The sequence below is a fragment of the Glycine soja genome, chromosome 11, assembly GCF_004193775.1.
Source record: "Glycine soja cultivar W05 chromosome 11, ASM419377v2, whole genome shotgun sequence".
Classification (NCBI taxonomy): domain Eukaryota; kingdom Viridiplantae; phylum Streptophyta; class Magnoliopsida; order Fabales; family Fabaceae; genus Glycine; species Glycine soja.
This window is the reverse complement of record NC_041012.1, coordinates 36,237,063-36,262,646: the sequence shown is the minus strand read 5'-3', so window position 1 is coordinate 36,262,646 and position 25,584 is coordinate 36,237,063. Positions and strand designations below refer to the sequence as shown.

Genomic DNA, 25,584 nt, shown 5'->3' with positions numbered 1-25,584 from the left:
CCCTTAGTATAAATACATAAATGGATGATCAAGGCATAAGTGAAGAGAATGAGAGAAAAATGGTTTGCAAGCAATTGTGGGCTTTAAGAGCTGCCTCTTACCTGAGGATCTCTGTCTTTCAGAGGCTTTTCTAATGGTAATATAATATCTCCATCACTCATCACTTATATTACAATTCAGTTCTTGTCATGTCATGTGTTATGTTATGGATCTTGATCCATGTCTCTTCTTTTCTGGATTGGAAATTCACATTTCTTTTTATGTATAATTTAAATCATTGTGCAAACATGTAGTGTGGATTCAGCCCTGAATAGAGATCTCTTAGTGTGTTTTGGTAATTCAATTTTTTTTAAGTAATTTAGAATGTGTTTGATTTGCATTTTTAATTTCTGTTTTTATTTTCTGAAAACTGTTTTCATTTTTAAAAGATTAGAATTATGAAAACATGTTTGGTTTGACTTCTTGTTTTTTGTTTTTATGAAATAAAAATATTAAAAATTTATTATATATTAACTTCTTGTCTTTTTATATTTTTAGATTTGCTTAAAATTATATTTATTGTCACCTTAATTTCATTTTATCCGAGATGAGTTTTTGAAAACACTCAAAACGAGAATGTATTATTTTGATTTTCTGTTTGTTTCATGTTTTCATTTTTACTGAAAATATTTTCAAAAATCCAAATAAACACATTTTCATCACCGTTTTGTGTTTTCAGTGAAAATAAAATCAGAAAACAATCAAACCAAACACTCCCTTAAAATGTACCCATTTAAGAAAATTTTGAAATTCTCACAGTATTCTGGAGAAGTAAAGAATTTTAAATTCCTCGCTGCTTCCGCATTGTTGTTGACGACTGACGAGCGCAATGTGTCGCTTCTGCAATGAGCTAGCTGCACGGGATCCTCAGTCGCCGGAACGTGATGTTTATTCTGTGATCGCCGGAGAGTCAGATCGTCGTAAGATCGCGATGGAGCTGCGAGGCGATTGTTTCCTCCGCCGTAACCGTAAGTGGTTCCCTACTAAATCTATCGCGACTTCTCTGATCTATCCTTTGCCACCGTCGAAGCTCCACCTCTGCCGCGCTGAGTTGTGATTGTCGTCGTCGTCGCCCTCGCCGTCGTGCTTAGGTTGCGCTGCTACTGTCGCAGATAGGTCGTCTCGTCCCTCACTCTCTTACTGTCTTATTCGCGTCAGCCATTAGATTTCCAAAGATGCTACACAAACAGCGGCGCCCTATTCCGGAATGGACATTGGAGGTGCAGGAAGAAAAAAGGGGTGCAGGAGGTAAAAGCCTAAAGAACATAATATGAATATCCCATTTTATCCCGATATTGTTTTTTTAATATTATTTAAGAAAATAAAATTAAAAAAACAGGAAAAAAAGAGAGAAAATGTGATAAGACTTAATAAACACATAAGTTAGTTATAAGGAGAGCTGCATGATGTGAGCACTTGGTTACTTGGAAAACAAACTCAAAGTTTGGAAAGTATATTAACTATGTAATTTGCCTCTTTATGGATATGTGATTTGATATTTACTTGGCTCTTGTTTATTTGTTAATAGAAAATGGACATCTTTCACGTACACGAACACGAACAATGTTTCTCCGTTGCCATCAATTCCTTCATGCTTTCATTCTTTTCTTGTTCTCTTATTATTGATTTGTAAACCAATTTATATTATTGTGTCGGTGGTGATAGTCTGATGCATCATTCAATTGTATAAGATTCCAATTGGAATTAGAGTAAATATCAGACGTCGACTTTGGCTTTTATTTTGCTTCTAAAAATAAGAAAAAGGAAAATATTAGAATCTACATAGGATTTTGTTTTTGATTTCCATGTGTCATGAGGTTTAGGGAAGGTTGGAATATAGACGTTCAAATGGCTTGATCTGACTTTGAGTTTTTGTTTTGTTTTTATTTTCATTTATTTTAATTTATTTATTTATTTATTTTTCTTAAAAAAACGTTGAAAGGTGAGGCTTTAGCTTTAGGAATGTTTAGGTTGCAGCATTGTGTTTCATTAATTCCTTTACTTTTGGAAAGTGAGAAATAAACGGTGAAATCAAATTTTATTTATTTATTTATTTTCTCTCTTTATTCATATTTGTGTTTTCAAATAAAATAATTATTTTAACTCATTTGCAATATAAATAGAGTAACATTTTTACCTTTTGATTTCGGTTAATCATAAAAATTTACTGTATAGCCATTTGCTATCTAAAACTTTAGTACATAGAGTCCATGTTCTTCTTTAAAAAAAAAAAATCATTCAAGTATCAATCAGTAGCATTAACGAATAGCAATTCTATTTTCAATGTTATTTGATTGTGAGGGTTTAATGACTAGTTATTTTACTGGCTTAAATCCTTGTGCTACACTTTTCTTTTAATAAAAAGAAATAATTTTTTTTAAAAAAATCAAATGTGTTCTTTTTGAAGAAAAGAAATAAAAATAATTTTTGGGTAAAAAAATATTTATAAGATTATATAGATTTTGGGTAATTAATTAGAAGTATCATTTTTTAATGGAGTTGTAGAATATTAAAATTTTTGTATGCGTAATTGACTTTCAAACTTAACTTTGATTTCAAAGGTCATTTTTTGAAAGAGTTTTTCAACATTTTTCCCCAAAACATATTGGTGGCAACTCCATGTTTTAATTATTTTTGGCAAAATTATAAATTTAGCTCCCCTATAATTTAATTTATGAATTTGGTCTCCAAATTTTTTGTAATCCCGTTATTTCAGTCTCCAACCTGAAATTGGACGTTGACTTTTAATTGCTTATCTTGACTGTCAGGTGTCGCATTTTTATTGGACGTTGACTGTCACTTGTTGCGTATTTATTGGATGCAAATTTCGTACATTTACTTAACGTCAACCTCCAATAAAATCATGACACGTAACGAGTCATGTGAATGTCAAGGTAAGCAATTCCGTCAACATTCATTCTCGGAAACAACGAGATTGTAAAAAATAGGATACTAAATTCGTGAACTAAATTATAGGGAAACTAAATTTGTAATTTTGCCATTATTTTTGCAACATCCCTATTGTGATCCCAGTTACCAATAATAATAACAAAAAATATAATAAATTATTTAAAACATAACACATAATGTAATATACAAATTAAATAATAATAAGGGATTTAATAAATTAAAGAATAATAGTAATAAAAAAATATTAAATTTTGCTTGACTTAATCCAAACAATACTCATTAATCCTAATTGGCATTAATAAACACAATTCATTGTTTTGAAGAAATTTTTTCTAGCTATAAAAAAATTCCAAAATGCATTTTGTTCAAGTGATTCTCCTTCTTGAAACTAAACATGCCCTTTTTCCCACTATCTTAGATATGATGGGATCTTGAAGTTGCTTAAATTTTATTCTTTTCTGAACGGACGTCAGGTACATTACATTGGAGCTTAACATGTTAAATTGATGTAAAATCAGACTTTTGGATCATCATTATCAATGTCATTATTTGCTTGTAAATATTATGGAAAAAGAAGTAAATAATGACTATAATTGGTACGAAGGAAATTATCTTAGTATTAACTTTCTTGATTGAAAATACCTCCTATGTGCATATTAGTTTTATATGGATTTTGATGATTCTCTTATTCTTTCCATATTCACATCTCTAATTACATGCTAAATGCAAAATGTGCATTTGAACATGTATGATATGAAAATGATTGGTTTTTTCTATAGTTGTTGCAACTAATATTTCTAAAGTTAATTTGCATAATGCTTCAAAATATGAAAAAGAGCACTTTACTTTTAGAGATCATGTTCACTGACTTTTAGTTATGCCTCTAACTTGCCTTCTTGGCTTCTTCTATATAGTTTATACTTCTGGTTGTTAAGGATTTGAAGTATGCTGATTGTCATAAGTGGGTGAAAGTTGATGGAAATTATACTATGGTTGGTATAACTAATCATGCCCTTGCATATGTTGAATTGCCAAAAGTGGGAGTAGTTGTAACACAAGGAGGTAGTCCTACATTTCTTCATGCAAGATAATTCAAGCTCTTATAAAGATAGATGAATAATTAAAGTTGAAATAAATGACAGTGATAAATTAAACAACTTGATGGGTTCAGAACAATACTCCAAATTCTGTGAAGAAGAAAATTCCAAGCATTGATGGTCTTTGCCAAGATGTTTTAGAACTCTCTATGGTGTAGATCATGTTTTAATTGGGAAAGCAAATCATTGTTTATTCTCTTTTCTCCTTTTGCCCTTGTGTCATGTCTTGACTAATCTATTTTTAATTTCCACTAGCTTATGATTCAACTCAGATGATATTTTCACCCTTTGCTATGGAAATATGAAATTGATAACGTGATAAATTGATGATGACAAATAATAATAACTTAAGAAATAAGATGGGGCGGTAAATTATTATAGAACAAATAACTTATTTGATCTTTTATCTTATTTTTTTTATTCGTTTTGATCATTTATCTTTTAAAAATTATTCAAAATACTCATTTTGTTCATTTAATGTTAACAACATTAAATGAATAACAATACTAACAAGTAAAAACTATCACAAATGTAAGTTTTGCTCCCTCTTCCTTCAAACAAGATACATTGAATAAAAGAGAAAAATTCGTACATGAAAATTTTCTACACGTGCAACACATGGTTGAGCTTTTATTAATACTTTTATTATACCTTTCATATAAATAATTACATGCTCATAAACCCATATAGTAGCATCATGTACAACGACGGATTTAGGGGCATATAAAAGGTAGATCAATTTTTTTAATATAATTATTTAAATACTTAAGTTATAATAAATGATTATTTAATAATAAGTTTTAAAACTAGGCAAAATTACATTTTTAGTCCCCCAGTTTATCTCCAGTTTCAGATTTAGTCCCCTAGTAATTTAATTCATGAATTGAGTCCTCCTATTTTGTAAAATCGTGCAATATTGGTCCCCTAGACCACAATTGGACGTTGACCGTTAGCAAGTGATGTTGACTGTCACATGTCACGTTTTTATTGGATGATGACTGTCATGTGTTATGTTCTGATTGGATGTCAACTCCATGAAAAATAAAATGCATTGTTATATTTATTGACCAATCAAAACATGACACATGATAGTCATCATCTAATAAGGACGTGACATGTGACAGTCAACATCACTTGCTAACGGTCAACGTCCAATTGTGGTCTGGGGGACCAACATTGCACGATTTTACAAAATAGAAGGACCCAATTCGTGAATTAAATTACTGAGGAACTAAATCCGAAACTGAAGATATAACGAGGGACCAAAAATTTAATTTTGCCTTAAAATTAAGGAAAGAGCAAAACCCCTATTAACCCCCTTGATCATGTACATAAATAGTGGGTTATACAATCATAAATGGATAAATTACTCAAGTATGAACTACTCAAAGTTGACAATAATATTGATTCCATTATCGCTGTCAATGTAATTAAAAGTTATTGATTTGGTTATCATTTAAATTCAAAACACAATATGAATTTGTGACGGTAAGATGAAGAGTTAAAAGTTTTTTAGTGTGTTTGGTAGAGAGAAGATAAATAATATTAGAGAGAAATTTTATAATTTTTTTAGATCCACATCTTTTACATTATATTTTAATTCATTTTATTTTATTTCTATCTTCTCTATTTTCATCATCTAATCAAAGCACACCATAATGGTTGACAAAATTGAATCCAACCATTGAGCCTAAATCCTTGAGTTGGATATATTAAAAATTTGTAATATTATTTAGGTTAAAATATAATTTTTTTCCTCTTATTTTTTCAAATTTGTGGTTTAGTCCTCCTATTTTGAAATTGATTTTGTCCCCAATGAAAAAGTTTCTGTGATTTTAGTTTCTTTATTTTTTAATTAAGACATTTCGTCTCCCACTTATAAAAAATCCGTGAATTTAGTTCCTATGACCATTTTCAATTATTGATTGTGTATTTTTTATTTTTAATATGAATTAAACTTACTAGAAATTAAATAAAAAAATATTTGTCATCTGACTTATAAACAAACACATGACATGTTGATCAACATTAATAGATATCGTTGTTTGAAAATGATGAGAGGGACTAAAATTGTGAATTCTTTAAAAGTAAAGAACAAAATCTCTCAATTAAAAAATAAAAAACTAAAATCATGAATTTTTTAAAAATAATGGATGAAAATCATAAAATTTAAAAAATAGGCTGACAAAAATTATATTTTATCCTATTAATTAATTATTCAAATACATTGACCGTAAACAATAATATCAATAGTAGAGTCTTAGAATTGATACTTTTGAAAAATAAATTTAGAACATATTTTGATTTTCACGAAAACTAACAGGTTGAGCATTGAACTTGGATGAGAGCTGATCTTGAATATTCTTTGGAATGAGTTACTGTATTTGGTGCAGAAGAATAACTTGGGAGGTTTTACTTTTGTAGTTTGAAGGGTGGGTTTGAAAGCAACAATAAATTCTATCAAATATTACTATTGTTTTCAATTCCAAGGACCAACTTCTGCTATTAGGTAACCTTATTTTCTTCTGCAAAACGACAACAAAAGCAAGACAGTAAATAACATTTAAGTTGCATGACTGCATCTCATCATAATTTACTTCCGAATATAACAAAAGAAGAACAGAGGAGTGAAGTGGAAAGGAGTAGAAATTACTAGTTAAGAAACACAATCAGTAGATTAAAAGATAAATATATAAAAAAGAATTTTATATATTTGGTTTTCATATTACAAATTTTTTTAAAATTAGTTCTAAAACAATTTTGATTAACTTTTATATTAGATTTATAATGAAAACATTTAAATGTAAATAGTATCACTTCAAAATCAATTTTATCTCCAAGCATGTACCGTGAAAGTTGAACTTGAAATTTATCTGCTTTTGATTAATTTGGTTGAGAAAGGATTATTGTAACATTTTTATAATTTAGGCGGGAATTTATAGTTGTATTCGCTTTTATAGTATTTAAGAAAAGATGTTCTTAGGAATTATCTCTATGCTTAAAAGAAATTACTCTCCAACTATTGGTGAATTCATATTTTCAAAAAAGAGAGGATATCCTTGTTTTTTTTAAGAAATAAAATTATCTCTAATAGGTAAAAACATCCTGCAATTGCTATTTTTTAAAAAGGTTTGGTCAATTCTGGCCGTTTAAGGAAGGCAGCAGGGTGAAACGACATGTCGTCTTATATATACAGAGTTTTTCGTTGGCGGAGAGATAGACTGTGTTTGTGTTTACTGTAAACTGTGTTTGTGTTGTGTCGTGTGTCTTGTTCAGTGAGGTAAGGGTAACTCGTCCCCATCGAAGAGCTTACTTGACCTCACACCACCGAATCATTCCCTACTAATTCAACTCAACAACACTACTTCACCAGTTAGGTCAGTTACTCTCTCTCTCTCTCTCTCTCTCTCTCTCTCTCTCTCTCTCTCTCTATATATATATATATATATATATATATATATATATATATTCCCTCAAAACACTTCACAAAACCCTCTTTTTATTTTCCCTTTTCGCGTTGATTTTGTTCTTCAATTTCCAAATCGACGTTACAATCGCAATCGCAAATTGCAGAAACGCGCGTTCGTTCCAATAATGTCTGACCCTGCTGCCGAAGAGGCTGCTTTCATCGAGAAGCTCTACGAATACGGCGAGCAGCTCAACAATGCCAAGGACAAGTCGCAGGTTCGGAATTTCGCTCTTCAAATTGTTTTAGGGTTTTGGATTGTGATGTTCGAGTTTGGAATTAGGGTTTTGAATTGTTTTTTGTTGTTTTGGCAGAATGTGCAGGATTACCAGGGAATCATAGATGCGGCGAAGACGAGTGTGAAGGCGAAGCAGCTCGCCGCGCAGCTGATTCCCAAGTTCTTCAAGTTCTTCCCTGACCTCTCGAGCCCTGCTCTCGACACGCATCTTGATTTGGTTGAGGCTGAAGAACTTGGGGTATGTATTTTGCTCCACTAATTGTATGTAATATAATATTTGTGATTCTGTATGTGTGGCGGCTGAGGAATAATGTTCTGTTTCAAAATGGAAAAATATCTTATTACTATGATGCTTCTTTTCTATCCAAGTGTTAGTAATGGTTTAAAAACTAAATCAGGAGCCGAACTGGCAAGGGTTGTGGGTCATGTTTGTGTTGGTTCAACAGGCTAAAAGCTAAATTAATAAGGGGAGTTGAACTGAAGAGAGTTGGTGAGGGATACATGGGAAGGAAAGTAGTTCCATTTGTTAAGATTAAACCTTTAAAAGAAACATTGGGAACTGGGACGTGGATAGAAAGAAAATCTTTTGTATTGCTGCATGTATCTTGGGTGTGTCTGTTTTGTCTCTATGAATTGAATTCTGTATGTACTGAGGTTTGTTTCTTCTATTTGGTGTTTTTCTGTTGCTGTACAGGTTCGGGTGCAAGCAATTAGAGGTCTGCCTCTTTTCTGTAAGGATACACCTGAGAATATTGGGAAGATGGTTGATATTCTTGTGCAAATTCTTGGGTCTGGTAAGTTGCAGTCATTGAAGTTTCTGCGTTGTTGAGAACTTAGCCATGATTATGATTCTGATATTTCCCCCCTTTAATTCTTGTAGAGGAATTTGTGGAGCGTGATGCAGTACATAAGGCTCTTATGTCTTTGCTGAGGCAGGATGTAAAAGGTACTTTGATATATCTTTATGTTGAGTGAGAAAATTGTTGTCAGATATTGTTGTGCTTAAGGGTGTGTTTGGAAATCTGTTTGGAGCCTTGTAACTGGAAGTTACTACTTTCCAATGCAGCTAATGTAGAAGGAATGGGGCTGGTCAATTAGCATTCTGTTGAACTCATCTAAATAGTTTAAAAGGATCTTCAGTTCATCAATGTTAAAGCAAAATAACTTATAATTTTGGGTATTGAACTAGTCTGATAATTGACAAGTGTTTAATTGCACGTTGTATATCATCATGTAATAGAAGTATATCACCAATCTTCTAGTATTATAGTAAACGGAATGAATTTGAATTTGAGAACTTTGTGTCTCAAACTTCTTGATCTTGTAACCTTTTAAGTTGGTGGTACATGCAATTTGATCTTTCTGCAATTCTTTCCCTTGTAGTGTAAATAATACTGGTAAATCTATCATCCATATAAAACAGAGAAAGAAAATGCATGCCTTAATGCCATTCTAACACAACTCTTATCTAGTTCCTATTCAGTGGGCATAAGATGTGCATTGAGATATACTTTTTCTTTGAAAACATTGGTTTCATTTTGGCTGAGATCCTGTTGATGTTATTGTGCCCTGAATAATTTTCTGTATTTGAAGTTATGGGTAATGTTTTTAATTAGTGCTTCCAATAAAGTTGACCACCTGCACCTTGGTGGTAATAAAACTTAAAAACATTTGTAACTGTGAGATTAATTGTGGAAGTCCAATAATTTTGTAAAACTGTTGCATGCCAAACTGATGGTGTGGAGTTAGGCTAATGCTTTGAATGTTGTACATAACACTCAAACTTTTTGCCAGTGAATGCTCAATTTTTTGTTAGCAATCACATATATGCTTTACAGATTCTTGACATTTATAATTAGTGCTGCATTTGGTTGTCTCCTTATAGTTTAGTTGTCAATGCAGCTTCTTTGACGGCTTTGTTTAAGCACATTGGCAGTGTTGAAGAGCCAAGCACGGATGATGTCATTCGTGAGAAAGTTATAAACTTTGTTAGAGATAAGGTAATCAGACAAATGTTCGATTAATGAGCCCTTTATTTTATTTCATCTTGAAAATGGAAGTGAATACTGAATACTAAATATCTTCATTACAGGTTTTCCCTATCAAAGCTGAATTGTTGAAACCCCAGGAGGAAATGGAAAGACACATAACTGATCTCATTAAAAAGGTATTCATAAATCATAGTTGCCCTCCCTCATTATTTTATGAATTCAGTTGTTAATCTATTAGTGTTTAATTTTTGTAAGGTAAGCAGTGTTGATATATGTTGTGGGAATTTAATTGCAGAGTTTAGAAGATGTAACTGGCATAGAATTTCGAATGTTTATGGATTTCCTGAAGAGTTTGAGCCTATTTGGAGAAAAGGCTCCGGCTGAGCGGATGAAAGAGCTTATTGGAATCATTGAAGGGCAAGCTGATTTAGATGCACAGTTCAATGTGATTATTATTTTTTTTTCTTTTCTTATTCAACACACAAATACAGTCATTTTATATGTAAAAAGAATCTGTTTTGAATTAGTAAAATGGTCTCTTAATTTTAGACTTTGCTGCTGGCAGAAGTTATTAAGTAATGGAAGTAGTATAGATTTTGTTTTGGGGTCTCATGTAATGGTTTTTAAATGGAAATTTGTAGGTATCAGATGCAGATCATATTGACAGGTTGATATCATGCCTTCATATGGCACTTCCATTTGTAGTGGTAAGGACTGTTTATACTGTTTATCTTTTCTCATATTGTTTTCTGTCAAGTTTTTTCTTCAACAGAATCATTTTTTTCTCCTTGCAGAGGGGTGCATCAAGCAACAAATTTCTCAACTATATAAACAAATATATAATACCTGTTTTTGACCAGGTATTACTTCAGATCTTTTAGTTTGAAAGAATAAGTATTTTTAATATTTGTTCTACCTATTTAATATTCTTCCTTTAGTTTTGAACCTGTCACGGAAGCTTTTACTTTCTGCCTCTTGTCTTACTCTGCCATTTGTTGTAGTGATAGATTATAAATTGATATGATTACTCTTTAATCTTTTATAAAATACAATTTTTTTTACAAATCTAACTGCTAAACATGTGATATAATTATGGCGTTCTTGAATGTCTTTCAGGTAAATTGAACGTTCACAAGCATGAAATCTATTAGCCATTGTTGAATTGCAAGATATAATTTAGACAACTCTTTCTTTATATTTAGCAGGCTCTGTCATATTTGCTTTTGAATTAGCATATTACCTTGTTCCAACTTCAGTACATAACTGTTCACCTCACCTGTGTAATTTCAAGTTGTTTGAACATAAAATATAAATAAGGAATCTTATCTATTGTAATTTTACTGGTTAGCTTTCTCGATCTTGCATTGCTGGTGAATGTTTTTTAATAATGAAATCTGGTTGGAATTATTTTAATAGTTTTTTATAATTGATGTTTTTCTTATGGTTGTTGAGAAACTTATGAATTTTTTTATTCCTTGTCAGCTTCCTGGAGAACGGAAAGTAGATTTACTCAGAAGCCTTGCAGAATTTTCACCTTATACAACACCACAAGATTCACGCCAAATGCTTCCTTCTATTGTTCAGTTGCTTAAGGTAAATTTTTAGTTGAAAATTGGCATATGGCACATTCAATGTTTTGGATATAGCAATATGTTTTCTTCATGTCAACGTCAAATTTTTATGTTTATTTTAGTTTGTGTCTTTATGCTGTTATTTCCAAGCACAGTTTGACTAGCAGAAATGTGATTTTGATGTGGCTAGCTTGGTTTAGTCTTAAATCCATTTGTTTTTCTTGAAGTGACTGTTGTAGGTCATCTATCTTTTATATTTGTAGTTATTAATTTGTAATGTTATTCATATAATTTCATTTCTGTTCATGCTCGTTGTCTGCAGCATTATATTTTGAGCTAGAAATTCATGCCTGACCTCCAAAATATTGGATTTCCATTACCCCAGCCCTTCAAAATAATTTGCACCATCTGATCACATTAATCTCCTTATTTTGATTGATGTAAACCCAAATTTTGCACAATTATGTTTCCCTGTTGAGTCAAATTCAAAGAGTGATGTAGTTAACTGTTGTGAATGGTCTTTGGAGAATTAAATCAATTTAAACACAATGTGTCAAGGATTAGTATATCAATTTATTTAATATTTCACTTAAATGCTTAATATCATCTACTCTTGCTGTTTTCATTAAGCTGTTTGCTTTCCTTTTTTCAGAAATACATGACTTGGAAGAAGACTGGAGAAGAGATGAACTTTACCTATGTTGAGTGCTTGTTGTACACATTTCATCACTTAGCTCATAAGGTGGTTACCTTACCTTGTCTAAAGCAAATATGTGATAGTAGTTGTATACGGTGCATAATTGAACTTGGTGATGTAGGTTCCTAATGCGACAAATAGTTTATGTGGATACAAAATTGTTACTGGCCAGCCATCTGATAGGCTTGGAGAGGACTTTTCAGAGCATTATAATGATTTTACTGAGAGGTATCATATTTTCTTTTGATAGATTTTTTGTAGTAAATTATTCACCTATTCTCTGGTTTTTATTCACCTATTCTTTGGTTTGTATTTTTAATATAAATATAATTTATTTTTTGAAAAATGTTTCTTAAAAAAATATTTTCTAAAATAGAAACAAACATATTTCAACCATATTTTCTGTTTTCTTTGAAAATGAAAACAGATAATGCTGAAATTAAATGCCCCCTAATAGTTTTGCCTTGTTTATCAAGTTTTGGGGTGATTAGACTGCGCAGTTATGTTTGTGAGTATTCCGAGTTTTATAGTGATATACTGATATGGGATTGTGGTTTACAAATAATTCCAGTATGCAATTTCTAGTTATGAGTATTCTTGGATATGTAGTTATTCCAATGATACAGTTCCATTGAGTTAGATCTCCTTATTTCATTATATCCTCTTAAAACTTTGTATTTATGCCTGTTAGTTTCTTTGTTCATTATATCAGCTGGGAGCAGAGCAGATTAACTTGACTTGATTTATGAAAATTCATGCTATTTTCCTTTACGTTGTCAACACAAATGCTGCTCACTTCCTCAATATTTCCACCATTCTCCGGATATATGTGCATAATCCTGCAATTCTCTTATTGAGTTCATTTTTAGGGTGTCAATTGGGTCCAAAATTAAAGAAATATCTGTCATGTGTTAAAGACACGAGAATTGTATGAGGCATGCAATGAGCAACAAGGTCCGATTCAGATTTTATAATTAAGCGGCTATTTGCAGAGTATCAGTATAAACTATAAACAAACTTCTTATGTGCAAGATTGTAGCAAAATCTGGTTTGGTCTAGAAATGCTCACTCCTGTTCATGACTGTCCTTTGTCATTGTAGTGTGGATCTTCTTGTTGATCTTGTAAGTTTATAATAGTTTGGGAAGGGCAAACGTAGTTGATTTGACTGGTTGCTACTTTTCCATTGTTTAGTAAACTTTTTGTTGTTTTACCTCTCTTTAGTGTTTAAGCCATTTTTTATTGTTTTGTGGTCACATTTTTGGTTTATTTTCTTTTATTAGATTGAATAATGTTGAGGAGTTCACCCGGGCTACAATCAAGAAATTAACTCAAGGAATGGATGAAAACAACAAATCTATGGCCGGTGCTAAAACTGATGAAGAAAAGGAAAAAATTGTGAGTTCTTGTTAAATGGTTCTTTGTCTTGCCTTTCTCTTATTATGACATATTATGCTTACATTTATACATTATTTTGTAGAAAACTAAAAAGCAGAATGCTACAACTGGGTTGCGGACTTGTAATAACATTTTGACAATGACAAAGGTAAGAGCGATGCTACATTTTTTTTTTACTTTAGCAATTAAGTTGTTGACTCATTACTTGCATGAATTTTAATTGATCTCCCCCCCACCCCCACCACTCTCCCCCTTTTTTCTCTTATTTAATTATTTGGTTTGTGTGGTCAGCCATTGCACGCCAAAGTGCCTTCTTTTATTGGAGATAAGAGAATCAATCTTTCTTGGAAAGAAGCAACAAAAGCAGCATCTACTGCACCGGCTGCTGGGTATGTTATCTTTTCATTTGCTCTTAAAGATCATTTTAGAACTCGTATATATGGGGATTTTTTAATAAAATTAAAGTGGTTTTTAATAAATAAAAAAATTGTAATAGTTAGATAACTTTCTCTAGAGAACAAATGAAGCCTAGAAGACCTATTTTAGTACATTTTCCAGATGCTAGAAAAAGTAGTTTCTGAAGAAAAGTTCTAAGTAAGTTATATACCATAAAGCACCTTTTTACAAAGCTTATCCAATCCAAACACACTCTTGTTCTTTTTCAATCTTGAGAGTAACTTGTTTCATTCTCTCTTCTAATGACTGCCTAATTTACAGTTTTTATACAAAAAATTGATTTTTTAAACATCTCATTTGGATGAGGAGTTGGGACTACAGAAATAATTGGAAATTGATCAACCAACACCAACTTATCTATTTAGTTTAAACTTCTGCAGAGCAAAACGGCCTGCTAATGCTGCCAATGGGTCCAACAATATTGTCTCAAAGAAAGGTCGAGGTGCTGGTGGTTTGCAAAATCAACTTGTCAATAGAGCGCTGGAAGGATTGTCTGGTGGTGGGAGAGGGGGTATGAGGGGCAGAGGCCGGGGCTGGGGTGGTCGTGGAAGAGGAAGAGGAGGGTATCATCGGTAACTTTGTTGCAGATGTGATGTAGAAAACGTCAGACTTCACCAGGCTGTACTAGAATACGAATAGGACCTGTTAATGCACTAAAATTCTTTGTCGAGGAAGTTTTGACTTTTGATTATAGAGGATGATGAAATTTTAATTTAGTCGTGTACTTTTTACAAAGGTTGTTCATTTAGAATGCCGAGTTATTGATCATTTTCCAATCCATTTGTTGCAAGCAGCAGATGGGACTAGCTGACGGAACTTATGTTCGTTCGTATGTATGCATGTAATTTTAATGACGAGTGCATTTTAATGAAGACCGTATCTCCTAGTATGGATGTTACCCGTTTCAAGCAACATGAAATTAAATGGTCAGGTTCTTCGTACATTTGCCCTTAACGATGTCAATCTTACATGGTTCATATAACTTCTGAAGTTCAGTATATGATTAGAATTTTTAAAAAGTTAGTGACCAAGGTACAAAAGCAGGATAACTGAAATACTTTTCTTCGTAAGTTACCTTCCTAGATCTAGAGATGAAAAAGCTGCTAGTTGATTAAGAGCTGCGACTAGTAACCGTTGGGGGTGAATACACTGTTACCATATCTGGCAATTGTGGAGCCTGTGGCTAGTGATGCACGGGTGTCGCTGTTGCATTATTTCTGCTATAAATCTGCTTGGCTATTATAACTATCGTTTTTCATCGGCTTTCCTCACCTGGGTTGGCATTACCTTCTCGTGCCTCATCCCGGGTTGTTTGTCTAGATTTCAGCGACTGGATTGTATGAAGTAGAAAACAAAAAGTAGAAGTGGCACCATAGATCACATACAGAACCCAGAAACTTTCAAGCCTCAAACTTTCTGTACCCTGTGAGGTCGAATTATTGTGGCAGTCTCCATCAGGTTTCAACCATTTGTCTTCTAATTCCTTCACTGTTCCATCCTCCAAGAGACGCAGTATAGCTTTGGAAAAATCTCTGGCCACTGGTGAGCCTTTCTGGAAGATCTGCATCATGGGATTGATAGGAAAATTAGTGGAGACAGATTGGCCAATTTTGTGAAAGATACAAGGCGTTTATTAAAAATATAAAAGAAAATTAACAATTAATACATCTAAAAATATATTTATGTTTATCTCAATTAGGACCAAAATAATGCATTTATTTTTCTTATATAAACAACAAAAGATAGTATTGTATTGTAATATATGAATGGCGTTTGGTTCTGTTTCCTTGTAGAAAACAGTTAGTCCAACATAAAATCACAGTTTTCAGAAGAATTCTTTTGTTACTTACAAATCCCAGTCCTCCAAATTTTTTGTTGATTACAAAGGCATAGTATCCCTTGCAGTATTTACTGATATATACTTTCTCATAAGGGAGTTCGAGAAAAGCAGCTGCTATTGAGTTGTTTTTGAATGCATCCTCATAACTGTTTTCACTGCCAATGTTTATGATGTTCTCTGGCTTGAACTTTTCGACTTCCTCCAGGTATGTCCTAACAAATGAATCTCCGTCACAACCAATTTTCTTGTTGTTGTTCTTCAGGATCTGGATGTCTGTCACAGTTGGTTGCAGTCGTTGAACTGTGAGAATCGAAGAAAGACTAGCAGTGTAGCTTGAGCTAAGAATCAATACTAGAAACATCCACGATACCATCACCATGCGAGATAAGTGGCTATAGATTTTCTCCCCTAAAACATCAAACAATTGGCATCAATTCAGTTTAATGCAAATTGGTATTTGTAACACTTCTTTTCATAACTAAAGCTGATCATTGTTGTTAATTGAATTATGAGGGTGATACTCACTGTGAGCAAAGAATAGAGAGGAGAAGGTAAACGTAAGAGCAGTGCTGATCTGGCTTTTCAAATTGCCATGAAACTCAGGATTGGGTTCCCTCTCAAGGTACCACACAACTACCATTGTATAAATCAACACGGCACCAGTTGCCAACCACATTTGCCAGGTGAAGGGCTTCGTAAACATCCATGTCGGTGCTTTGAACTCTTCTGTAACTATCACTGACAATCCTGATTCTGCATATGACGCAGTAAAGTCTACATATTGCAATCTGTCTTCTGTTATGGTCACGTCTCCAATAGCTGCCGCGTAAGACTTCCATTCCATCATTATTAGACCACATGACAACCATAAAAGTATTAGGTTAGTCAAGCAAGAAAAGGAAATTAACACACGCAAAAAAGAATTGTAACTAAAGTTCAAAACTAACAAGCAAAATAAAAGCATTTAGGACAAGTGAAGGTTTTATTCATTCATTTATTTATTTATTTTGCTGATTGTAAGGGAACTTGAGGGCGAGCCCTAGTGCAGCGGTAAAGTTGTACTTTGGTGACTTGTTGGTCATGGGTTCGAATCCGGAAACAGCCTCTTTGCATATGCAAGGGTAAGGCTGTGTGATGTGAGCAAAATAAAAACATATTTAACAATATATACAAAAAATAAGGGGCACAGTAGAATGAGTAATAAGGCCTTACCTTGTTATAGACAAGTTGAACCAGATCGTTATAGGTTCCGTTGATGGGATGAAACTCATGCGGCAGATCATACTCCAAAATCCCTATCACCTTATTAAAAAGTTCAATGCAGAATCCATCAAATTTATATGAATTATGATGCTCGTCACGATCAACCTTAACAAACGCGGGAAAGGAGGTTCTTCCAGGAACTGCTATTTGCATTGGATTTTGTTTAGTAGGCAGATTCCAGCCCTTCGGAAATCTAACTAGTTTCCCTGGCCATATTACACCACGTAAACTCTCTGTGTTCCTAGAAACACTATCTGAACCTTGTTCTGTAGTGAGGCTAGTGATGAACCCGCGTTTTAGAGTCCAAAAGTCTAATTCTCTGTAACTCTTCTTATCTACATTCACCATCCTGAAGGTAGGATTCTGCAAGAGTTGGGCTGCTTCAAATCGAATTTCTCCACTTAAGCCAGGGAAATTGCTAGATAGTATTTCTGTTAGCAAAGTCTTTCTGCCACTGGCCGTTCTATCTATTGCTTGCGCAACAATTTTAATGCTATCATATGCTTGCAGAGCGTAAAATCCCGGATCACAGTTATCCTCCTCAGGATACTTGGCCCGAAAAGATTTTCGGAACTGAGCCTCAAAGTCTTGATATTCATTGCTATGGTTAGAGTAGTAGGTCTTGATTCCTAAAGCTCCTTCCATGTAGGAAATAGCAGACTTGTTGACAGTGTCAAGCAAATTAGTTATGCTCTCTGGGATTATCCAAGCTGATTCTCTTTCCACAAGTCCCATGTGTGAAGCTTCTCTGAACAAATGGATCACCATTTCTAATGATGATTGCAGAACAATGAACACCCGGGATTGTATATTTTTAATCAAATTATACAACTCTTCGCGAATAAACTCTCCAGGATTAGGTAGATAAGAAGGCGATGGAAGAGCTAAACGGTACTCAATCATTGAACCAACTTCTTGGAGGGTCTCAGATAGCAAAGCTAGCATCTCATAATCTCCATCTTCATAAATGACTACTACTCTTTGCCAACCATAAGCATGTACTACATCTGCAACACATTTTGCATATGCAGTACCATTGTTGGCCATTCTTACCGAAAAAGGCCAGCGAGTTGGCATCAATGGTGGGGTGATGGTAGGTGCTGCAAAGGATATGACAGGAACTAGAGTTTCGCGTCCTAATTCAGCCACTGAAGCTGCTTCTGTCCATGTGTGCATCCCTATAATCACTTGCGCCTTCTGTGTTTTAATCATATTTCTAGCTGCAAAAAATAGGTTCAATCAAAAGTAAAAAAAAAAAAACTAAGATGCAATTTCTCATATGCTACTTTCCAATCAGAATAAGAGTTTCACCTCAGAAATGCTTACCGCGGAAATTATCAAGGTAAAATTCTAATTCTTATTGGAAAACAGCACAAAAAACACTTAAGAATCTGCAACCCAGTTTTGTCCAAACCAAAAAAACATGAAAAATTTCAATCTTTTTTCTCTTGGCAAATGATTGATATTACTAACCAAGAGAAGTGGGTCCGAAGGGATCTTTGGTGGGTTCCTGAAAATGAAGGGCCATCTTGTGGCTCTTGGAAGTGTTATTGTGACTTTGAGCTGCAAGGTCCATGGCTACAAGCTGTTCTTTCCCAACCCGAGAGTTAACATCAATTATTGCTCCTATAGATATAACCATGTCGTCTCCATTTGTAGCCTCAGCATGGTAGCAATTAACTAGAACAAACGAAATGAATAAATAGGTTGGAAGTGCTAGAGGAATAGTGGATGGAAGATTCATTTTTCTTCAATTTGTTTTGATCATAATCTATGTAAGCATTTTTTGGAAAATTTGTGCATGCACTGGTTTCCTATTACGTAGTTTCATGCAATGCAATATTGCAAATTTGCAATATATGATGAGTAAACTTTTGAAGAAAGATGCAATGGAAAAGGAAAATATATAGCAATATAACACTGGAGTGGACCCCAAGGATTCTTCTAGTGGGGATGGAATTTGAGTTTTCATTTGGTCAATTATGCAGTTTTGAGTTCTGATGTAATCACTGTTGGAAATAATCCAAATCTCACATTGGTTAAAAGTAATCCCACATTAGAATATATAAGTGAGGGACAATCCTCACCCCTTGAGTTAGTTTTTGGGATTGAGTTAGACTTTTTACATTACCCATTCTAAGATGTGTGTGTTGGGAAATACCCAAGTGATTTTAAGATGAAATCTAACAATTAGGTGGTTCTAAATGAGTATGGCATCCAAATTTATCATTAATATATTAAATAAAATAAAAATATTATTCATTAGTTAAAAATAATACTTAAAGTGAAGATGTTCTTTTTCTTCCCTTAATTAGTAATTACTATTCTATTTATATACTAGAGAGTGTAAGTCAATTGATTGAGTAAAATGTATAGGTGTTATAAATTTTTTGATATTATTTTTGATTCTTACCAATAAAAGAAAATTATATTTACATCCTTAATGGATTTTTTACTACTGTTAATCTTAATTGAAATATTTATCTTTTTGATTGTTTTGTTGTTAAACATTTTTTAATTGTAAAGTTCAAAAACCTATTATACTTATTATTTGGATTGTAAATATTCTCAAGTTTTAATTAAAATAAAATTAAAGTGGCTTTTGACTAATTTTCTTTCCCTTTCAATATTCTATTTGTGTTTTTTAATAGCACAATTATGAGAATAAATGAAAAAAACATAGTTATAGTAGGCATTTTAATAATGGAAAACTTATATTTATTTTCGGAATTAAAAATTTCAAATAAAATTATATAAGTAGCAAAAGGATATACTAATAGACATAATTATATAGAAATACTTTTTTTTTAAAATGCATATATTTCTAATAAAATAATGTTAGCAGTTCCATCCAATAAAATAATGATAGCAATTTCATGTAATAACTACTTGTTTTTGGTAAAAAAAACTATGTACTGCTTTAACAGAGAAGATCTCAAAAGCCAAAATTAAAAATAGTAAAATATTATATAAAATTAGATTAACTTTATTATTGATTGAAAATTAATTGTTAAATGAAATTAATTATGATACATTAAGTATTTTGCATTCTATAAATCTCAAATTCCCTGTGAAATTAGTTGTTTGAGGTCCATGTAATGTTGGACCAACCTGTGATTATAAGATGGAAAATTGCTCTGAACCTCCGTGGATTAGAGACTTTGAAGGGTAAGTTGAACATGGGGTTTATAGAATCTAGAGGCAACTCTATTGTCTTAAATATAGACCAGTTCAAAATTACATTAATAATTTTTTTTTAAAAAAAAGGTAAAGAAGAAATATTTAATGTAAACTTTAGCATTCGAAGTACCAATATATTGGTCTGAGTGGGAAAAATTTTCTAAAAAAAATCTTAAATTTAAATATTGTAGATTAAAAAATGTAATTAAAAGAGAAAAATATTTAATTAAATTTTTCCATAAAAATTAGTAATGAATAAATACTTTGTACTTTAACATAGAAACAAAAATAAAATCAAATTATATACTAACGATAAATCAACATGTGAACAAATATTTTTTTTCTTCTTTTGTGTGTCTCTTGAAAGTATTTTTTTATTTTCATTTCCTATTTTCACTTTTATGTTCATCTTATGTCATTTTGTTTTCTGCTTTTAAATATTTGTATAGGAAGTAATAAAAACATCTCTTTATTATTTTCACCATTTTACACAAATATTTAAAAATAGAAATGAAAAGATAGCTTTTTTACAGTTAAAAGTAAGAATGAAATTGAAAACAAGAAATATTTGATGTTAAATGCATTGCCTATACTAATATTATTTTTCTATAGATGTGTAATTATGCTCTCTCTTTTGCCGTCAAAAAAATTATACCCTCTTTTTTTACTGTAGATGTATAATTATGCTTTATTACTCTTATTTACACTCTTTTCATTCCTTAGATTTTAAAATTCACAATGCACTTGATAAATATTTTTAAACCTATAATTTTTTTTCATTAATTTTTTATAAGTACTATTTTACATATTTTAAAAGTTTGAAGATTAAAGTATATGTTCGATCATAATTTAAACGGGGTAAATTAGATTTATTTAAGAGTTTAATTATTATGTAATGTTATTGTAAATTTTTTTTACTCTATCAACTAATAAAAAATAATTACTTATATGATTATAATTATTACATATACCAATTTATGATTAAATGGCACTATGGCACAGTGTAAATTATTTATACTATACAGTATTTTCTCTTTGTTTAATGGGGGCAAAAGAAAACTATAGTTTAAAAATATTTTTCCTTTCTGATTCTCTACAAAAACACGTTTCTTTCTACCACAAATTGCGCGGTTATGAAGCTGACTTAACTGAAAGCAACAGCAGCGGCACGAATTAATGTTGACACTTTGGATAATAAAATATATGTAAGGTCTAAGGTGAGCAAATAGTTGAAATCTTTATTTTAAGAAGTTTAATAATCAATAATATATATGGCTGGTTGGTACACAATCCAGGCACAAGTAGCCATGCATCCATCCACAAATTTAAAACATTAAGTAAACACAGCAGCACTATAAATTGTGGTTAATTGCGATATTGTGCATGTTTGTATATTTGAAGATTTCACAACAATCTGAAAAATAAAAATAAAAATATGCAAAGGCTCCTATTTATAGCTTGCTCCAAAGTAAAAAAATTTGAAAAAATTTAATGTATTCTATTGTTGAATATTTAATGTATAATACAACAGTTTGAAAAGAAATAATACGTAAATTTATAGCTTGTTGCCTTCTTTCTTTGTACAAAGTAAAAAAATTCTTCCAATCAAATTAGTATTTTATTGTTGAACATTTAATATATAATACAACAATATGAAAGAAAAAAAAAACTCAAAGGCTACTATTCATAGCTTGTTGCCTTTTTCCTACTTCTATGTACAAAGTAAAAAAATTCTTCCAATCAAATGAGTATTTCATTGTTGAACATTTAATGTATGATACAACAATCTGGAAAAAAAAAAAATAATACGCAAAGACTACTATTTATAGCTTGTTGCCTTCTTCCTACTTCTATGTACAAAGTAAAAAAATTCTTCCAATCAAATGAGTATTTTATTGTTGAACATTTAATGTATAATACAACAATCTGAAAAAAAAAATAATACGCAAATTTATAGCTTGTTGCCTTCTTCCTACTTCTATGTACAAAGTAAAAAAATTCTTCCAATCAAATGAGTATTTTATTGTTGAACATTTAATGTATAATACAACAATCTGAAAAAAAAAATAATACGCAAATTTATAGCTTGTTGCCTTCTTCCTACTTCTATGTACAAAGTAAAAAAATTCTTCCAATGAGTATTTCATTGTCGAACATTTAATGTATAATACAACAATCTGAAAAAAAAAAAATACGCAAAAACTACTATTTATAGCTTGTTGCCTTCTTCCTACTTCTATGTACAAAGTAAAAGAATTCTTCCAATTAAATGAGTATTTCATTGTTGAACATTTAATGTATAATACAATAATCTGAACAAAAAATACCCAAAGGCTACTATTTATAGCTTGTTGCCTTCTTCCTACTTCTATGTATAAAGTAAAAAAATTCTTCCAATCAAATGAGTATTCCATTGTTGAACATTTAATGTATAATTAAAGAATGAGATGGAAGTGTAACAATAACAAAAGTAGATAACCAACATGATAAACTAGTCTTCAATTTTCTATTTTAATTTTGTGTGTGAAAATAAATTATTAGTTTTTATCAGCATGTTGTTAGTCTAAATATAATTAGATTTAATTTTTTTAAATAATGTCTCATATTCAAACTTTGTAGATAAAAATATATTGTTAGGAGGGAAAATCTTAATAAAAGTGTATGCCCCTCATAGACTATAAAGAGAAATAAAACTATTTAAAATGGTATAAGTATCATATTTATATATTTAATTGACAAAAAAATTTATATATTTAATCTTGATAGTACATGCCTTAGGAAGTGAAAGCAAAAGTAAATGTCTTCGGGCTCAATTTCTTTCTATCAGCATCATGCATTTGTTGAAAAACTTGTATGGAATTCTTCGAAGAATGACATACAGAGTATAATTTTACATATGAATACAGAAGTTTGATGCCAATTCATGCATCCAATAGATACATGAAAAGAAAGTTTTGACAATATTGATGGTTTTTTTTAGTTGACACAGATCTTACTAGAAATAGTCACTTTATTTATTCAAGATTAATATTAATTATTAATTTTATTCATATATTGTTACATTTTTATTTGAAAAATTACATCTATATACTTTTGTAAAAAGTGTATGTGAAGTTATTACATCTTTTAATAAACAAATCAGGCATTTACATTTCTGTACAAACTATACACAAAGTATAAAATTTGTTATAAATATTAAAGAACGGGATATAAGTTTAATTTTTTTAACAAGAAAACCGTTATAGTTAATGTCAATATTAAGAAATTTCAGTGTAATGAACCTAGATGATATGGAAACTTGAGGTCATAATTAACGACATATTTGGATTGTCATGAGAGAGACTCTTAATATTTCAAAAGGAAGCAGGAGAATCTGTCCCAATCTAAGTTTTAATTAATTAACTAGGGAGCTAGGAATCTTGTTTTTTATGGAAAATGAAATAGAGGCATAACCATTAAAACCCCTATGAGGATGACTTCAAGTCACTTTAAACTTTGTTTTGACAAATATGGTTTATGATGTAGTTCATCAAATATTGGCAGAATTGCATAGGAAAGGCTTAGTTTCATTACCAAAATCAACTTACACTATTGTTCATTAGACATCAGTCCTAATGCAACTTTCAGTGTAACTAAAAACAAAACATAATATTATTTAAAAATAATTATTAAAAATTATTGTTTCTGCTGATGATGACAATTTTCATCGAGAAATCATCATTTCAAAAAGGGATTTTGTTCATGGTTTTAACCATTTTTTATATTACTATGTATGTTATAAACTATACTAACCAATCTATTAAGTAGTTTTAACTACTTTATAGTTAGCTCAGAGAGGAGTGTTCATTTAACAGGTTGCCACAGGTAATGACGTATAATGTTGTAATTACTTAGCGAAAATCTCAAGTTGGGGCTTGAGTAATATCTAGATCGGAGTAACCAAACCGATATAACAATCATCTTAGACGAGTTCAGCATGAACATCTGCATAAGTTGACCACTCTGGACTCTTAGCTAATCTTAGACGTACGTTATTGATAGCGTAACATCAAAACTTGTGTCTGAGTTCAGTGTTGACAAGGATAAGTCTTGTGGTTGCTCCAAACGAATGAAATGCCTCAAAATGATGGGAATATGTGTACGAAACCCTTCAAATAAAACCAATAGAAGGAAAATGAAATGTTTCAAAAACAAATCTTCCATACATAGGGGGTCAAGGAGAGAAAGTACAATAAAACAATTTTTATTTATATATAAAAAACACATTTAAAATAGTATTTTATTAACGATAACAAAGAGCTTTGGAAAGAAACAAGGAGGTTGGTACGACTTAAGAATAAGGTTATATATTAAAGTTCAAACTTTAGGTTCATTGAAAAAAATAAATATTTACTCTTAAATTTTTATAAAATAAAAAAGTCATATATGTTGACAAAATGTGACTTGATTATTCATTACTACAGTTACATGATGCTGTTTTATTCATTACGATCTCATTTTTTCCATTTTCAACTAGTTGTTTACTCTCTTTTGTTCTCTCAATTTATTTTAAGGCTTACTCATTGTTGAACCGACTTTGGAGGAGATATTGTAAAGTAAACAAAATGAAAAGGCTAAAAGGGTGAGGGAGGAGAAAAGGATAGATGAAAGAATTAATAAAGGTTGAGCAGGGGAATTATACTGAAGCCAAATGTGTCTATATTTTGCACTTAGAGGATGAACGTTCAACTTGATTTCACAGTTTAACGAAGTAGTTAACTCGTTCCCCGCTACACCTGTTGTAAAGTCTTGTTGTCCTTGCCCTAGGTAAGAATATATCTTTGGCATTTTCTTTCCTTCATTGGCATTATGATGATGGTGAATATATTGGAGTCATAGTAGCAATTGAGGCCATGTCTCAAATACTTCCTAGACCACTATAGTTGTTTTGTCTTTGGCCTCAACTTGCTCCATATATAGCCAAAGCCAAGCGACAAATGAGGGTCTTGTCTTCCTTGGTTAACCAAGAAGGATGTTATATGTCGCATCAAATAGCTAGTTAGGGTAAAACTAGCTAGCATGTATCTTTATTTTATGCTCCCGCGCGTATACAGTAATTGCTACATGTGTTCTTTAGTAAAAACCATTTTTACTGCAAGGCCAAGGAGAAAAATAGTCATATAATGTGTTTGGTTTACATGATGAAAATAAATAAAATATAAATAAATGAAAGATATTTAAATTCAAACAATAAAATGTAGAAGGTGTGAAATTCACATCAGATATATCCTATTTAATTTTTATTTTTCTCCTTTCTTTTTCTACCAAATGCACTCATAGAGTTTTGCTAATCTTTATCCTTAGCAGGAATAATATATCCATAAACACTAAAACCATAAATCCTAAAATTGAAGGTTTTCAATTATTAATTTGTTCGTTTTAAGCACGCATTGATGCTTGG

At 31.4% G+C, this 25,584-nt stretch overlaps 2 protein-coding genes and 1 pseudogene across 3 annotated transcripts; 2 read left to right on the top strand and 1 right to left on the bottom strand.

The window, feature by feature from the left end:
- The first annotated feature begins 59 nt into the window (after window positions 1–59).
- Window positions 60–4,164, top strand: LOC114373248 (annotated as a pseudogene).
- A 3,093-nt stretch (window positions 4,165–7,257) lies between these two features.
- LOC114374444 (apoptosis inhibitor 5-like protein API5) lies at window positions 7,258–14,773 on the top strand. Of its 2 annotated transcripts, XM_028332079.1 has the most exons (17): window positions 7,258–7,423; window positions 7,620–7,730; window positions 7,827–7,988; window positions 8,445–8,544; window positions 8,631–8,696; window positions 9,653–9,750; window positions 9,843–9,917; window positions 10,037–10,186; window positions 10,383–10,448; window positions 10,536–10,601; window positions 11,224–11,334; window positions 11,965–12,054; window positions 12,131–12,237; window positions 13,291–13,405; window positions 13,488–13,553; window positions 13,697–13,794; window positions 14,242–14,773. In XM_028332079.1, the coding sequence occupies exons 2-17, from the start codon at window positions 7,641–7,643 to the stop codon at window positions 14,435–14,437; spliced, it is 1,656 nt and encodes a 551-aa protein (XP_028187880.1). In that variant the 5' UTR covers window positions 7,258–7,423; window positions 7,620–7,640; the 3' UTR covers window positions 14,438–14,773. The 2 variants fall into 2 exon arrangements, with proteins under 2 accessions (XP_028187880.1, XP_028187881.1); XM_028332080.1 differs by lacking the exon at window positions 7,258–7,423 and having other exon boundaries at window positions 7,527–7,730.
- Window positions 14,553–18,813, bottom strand: LOC114374443 (glutamate receptor 2.7-like). The gene is made up of 5 exons (XM_028332078.1): window positions 18,438–18,813; window positions 16,914–18,184; window positions 16,227–16,533; window positions 15,712–16,109; window positions 14,553–15,422 (listed from the first exon to the last, which is right to left on the bottom strand). The coding sequence occupies exons 1-5, from the start codon at window positions 18,706–18,708 to the stop codon at window positions 15,117–15,119; spliced, it is 2,553 nt and encodes an 850-aa protein (XP_028187879.1). The 5' UTR covers window positions 18,709–18,813; the 3' UTR covers window positions 14,553–15,116.
- Window positions 18,814–25,584: the final 6,771 nt, after the last annotated feature.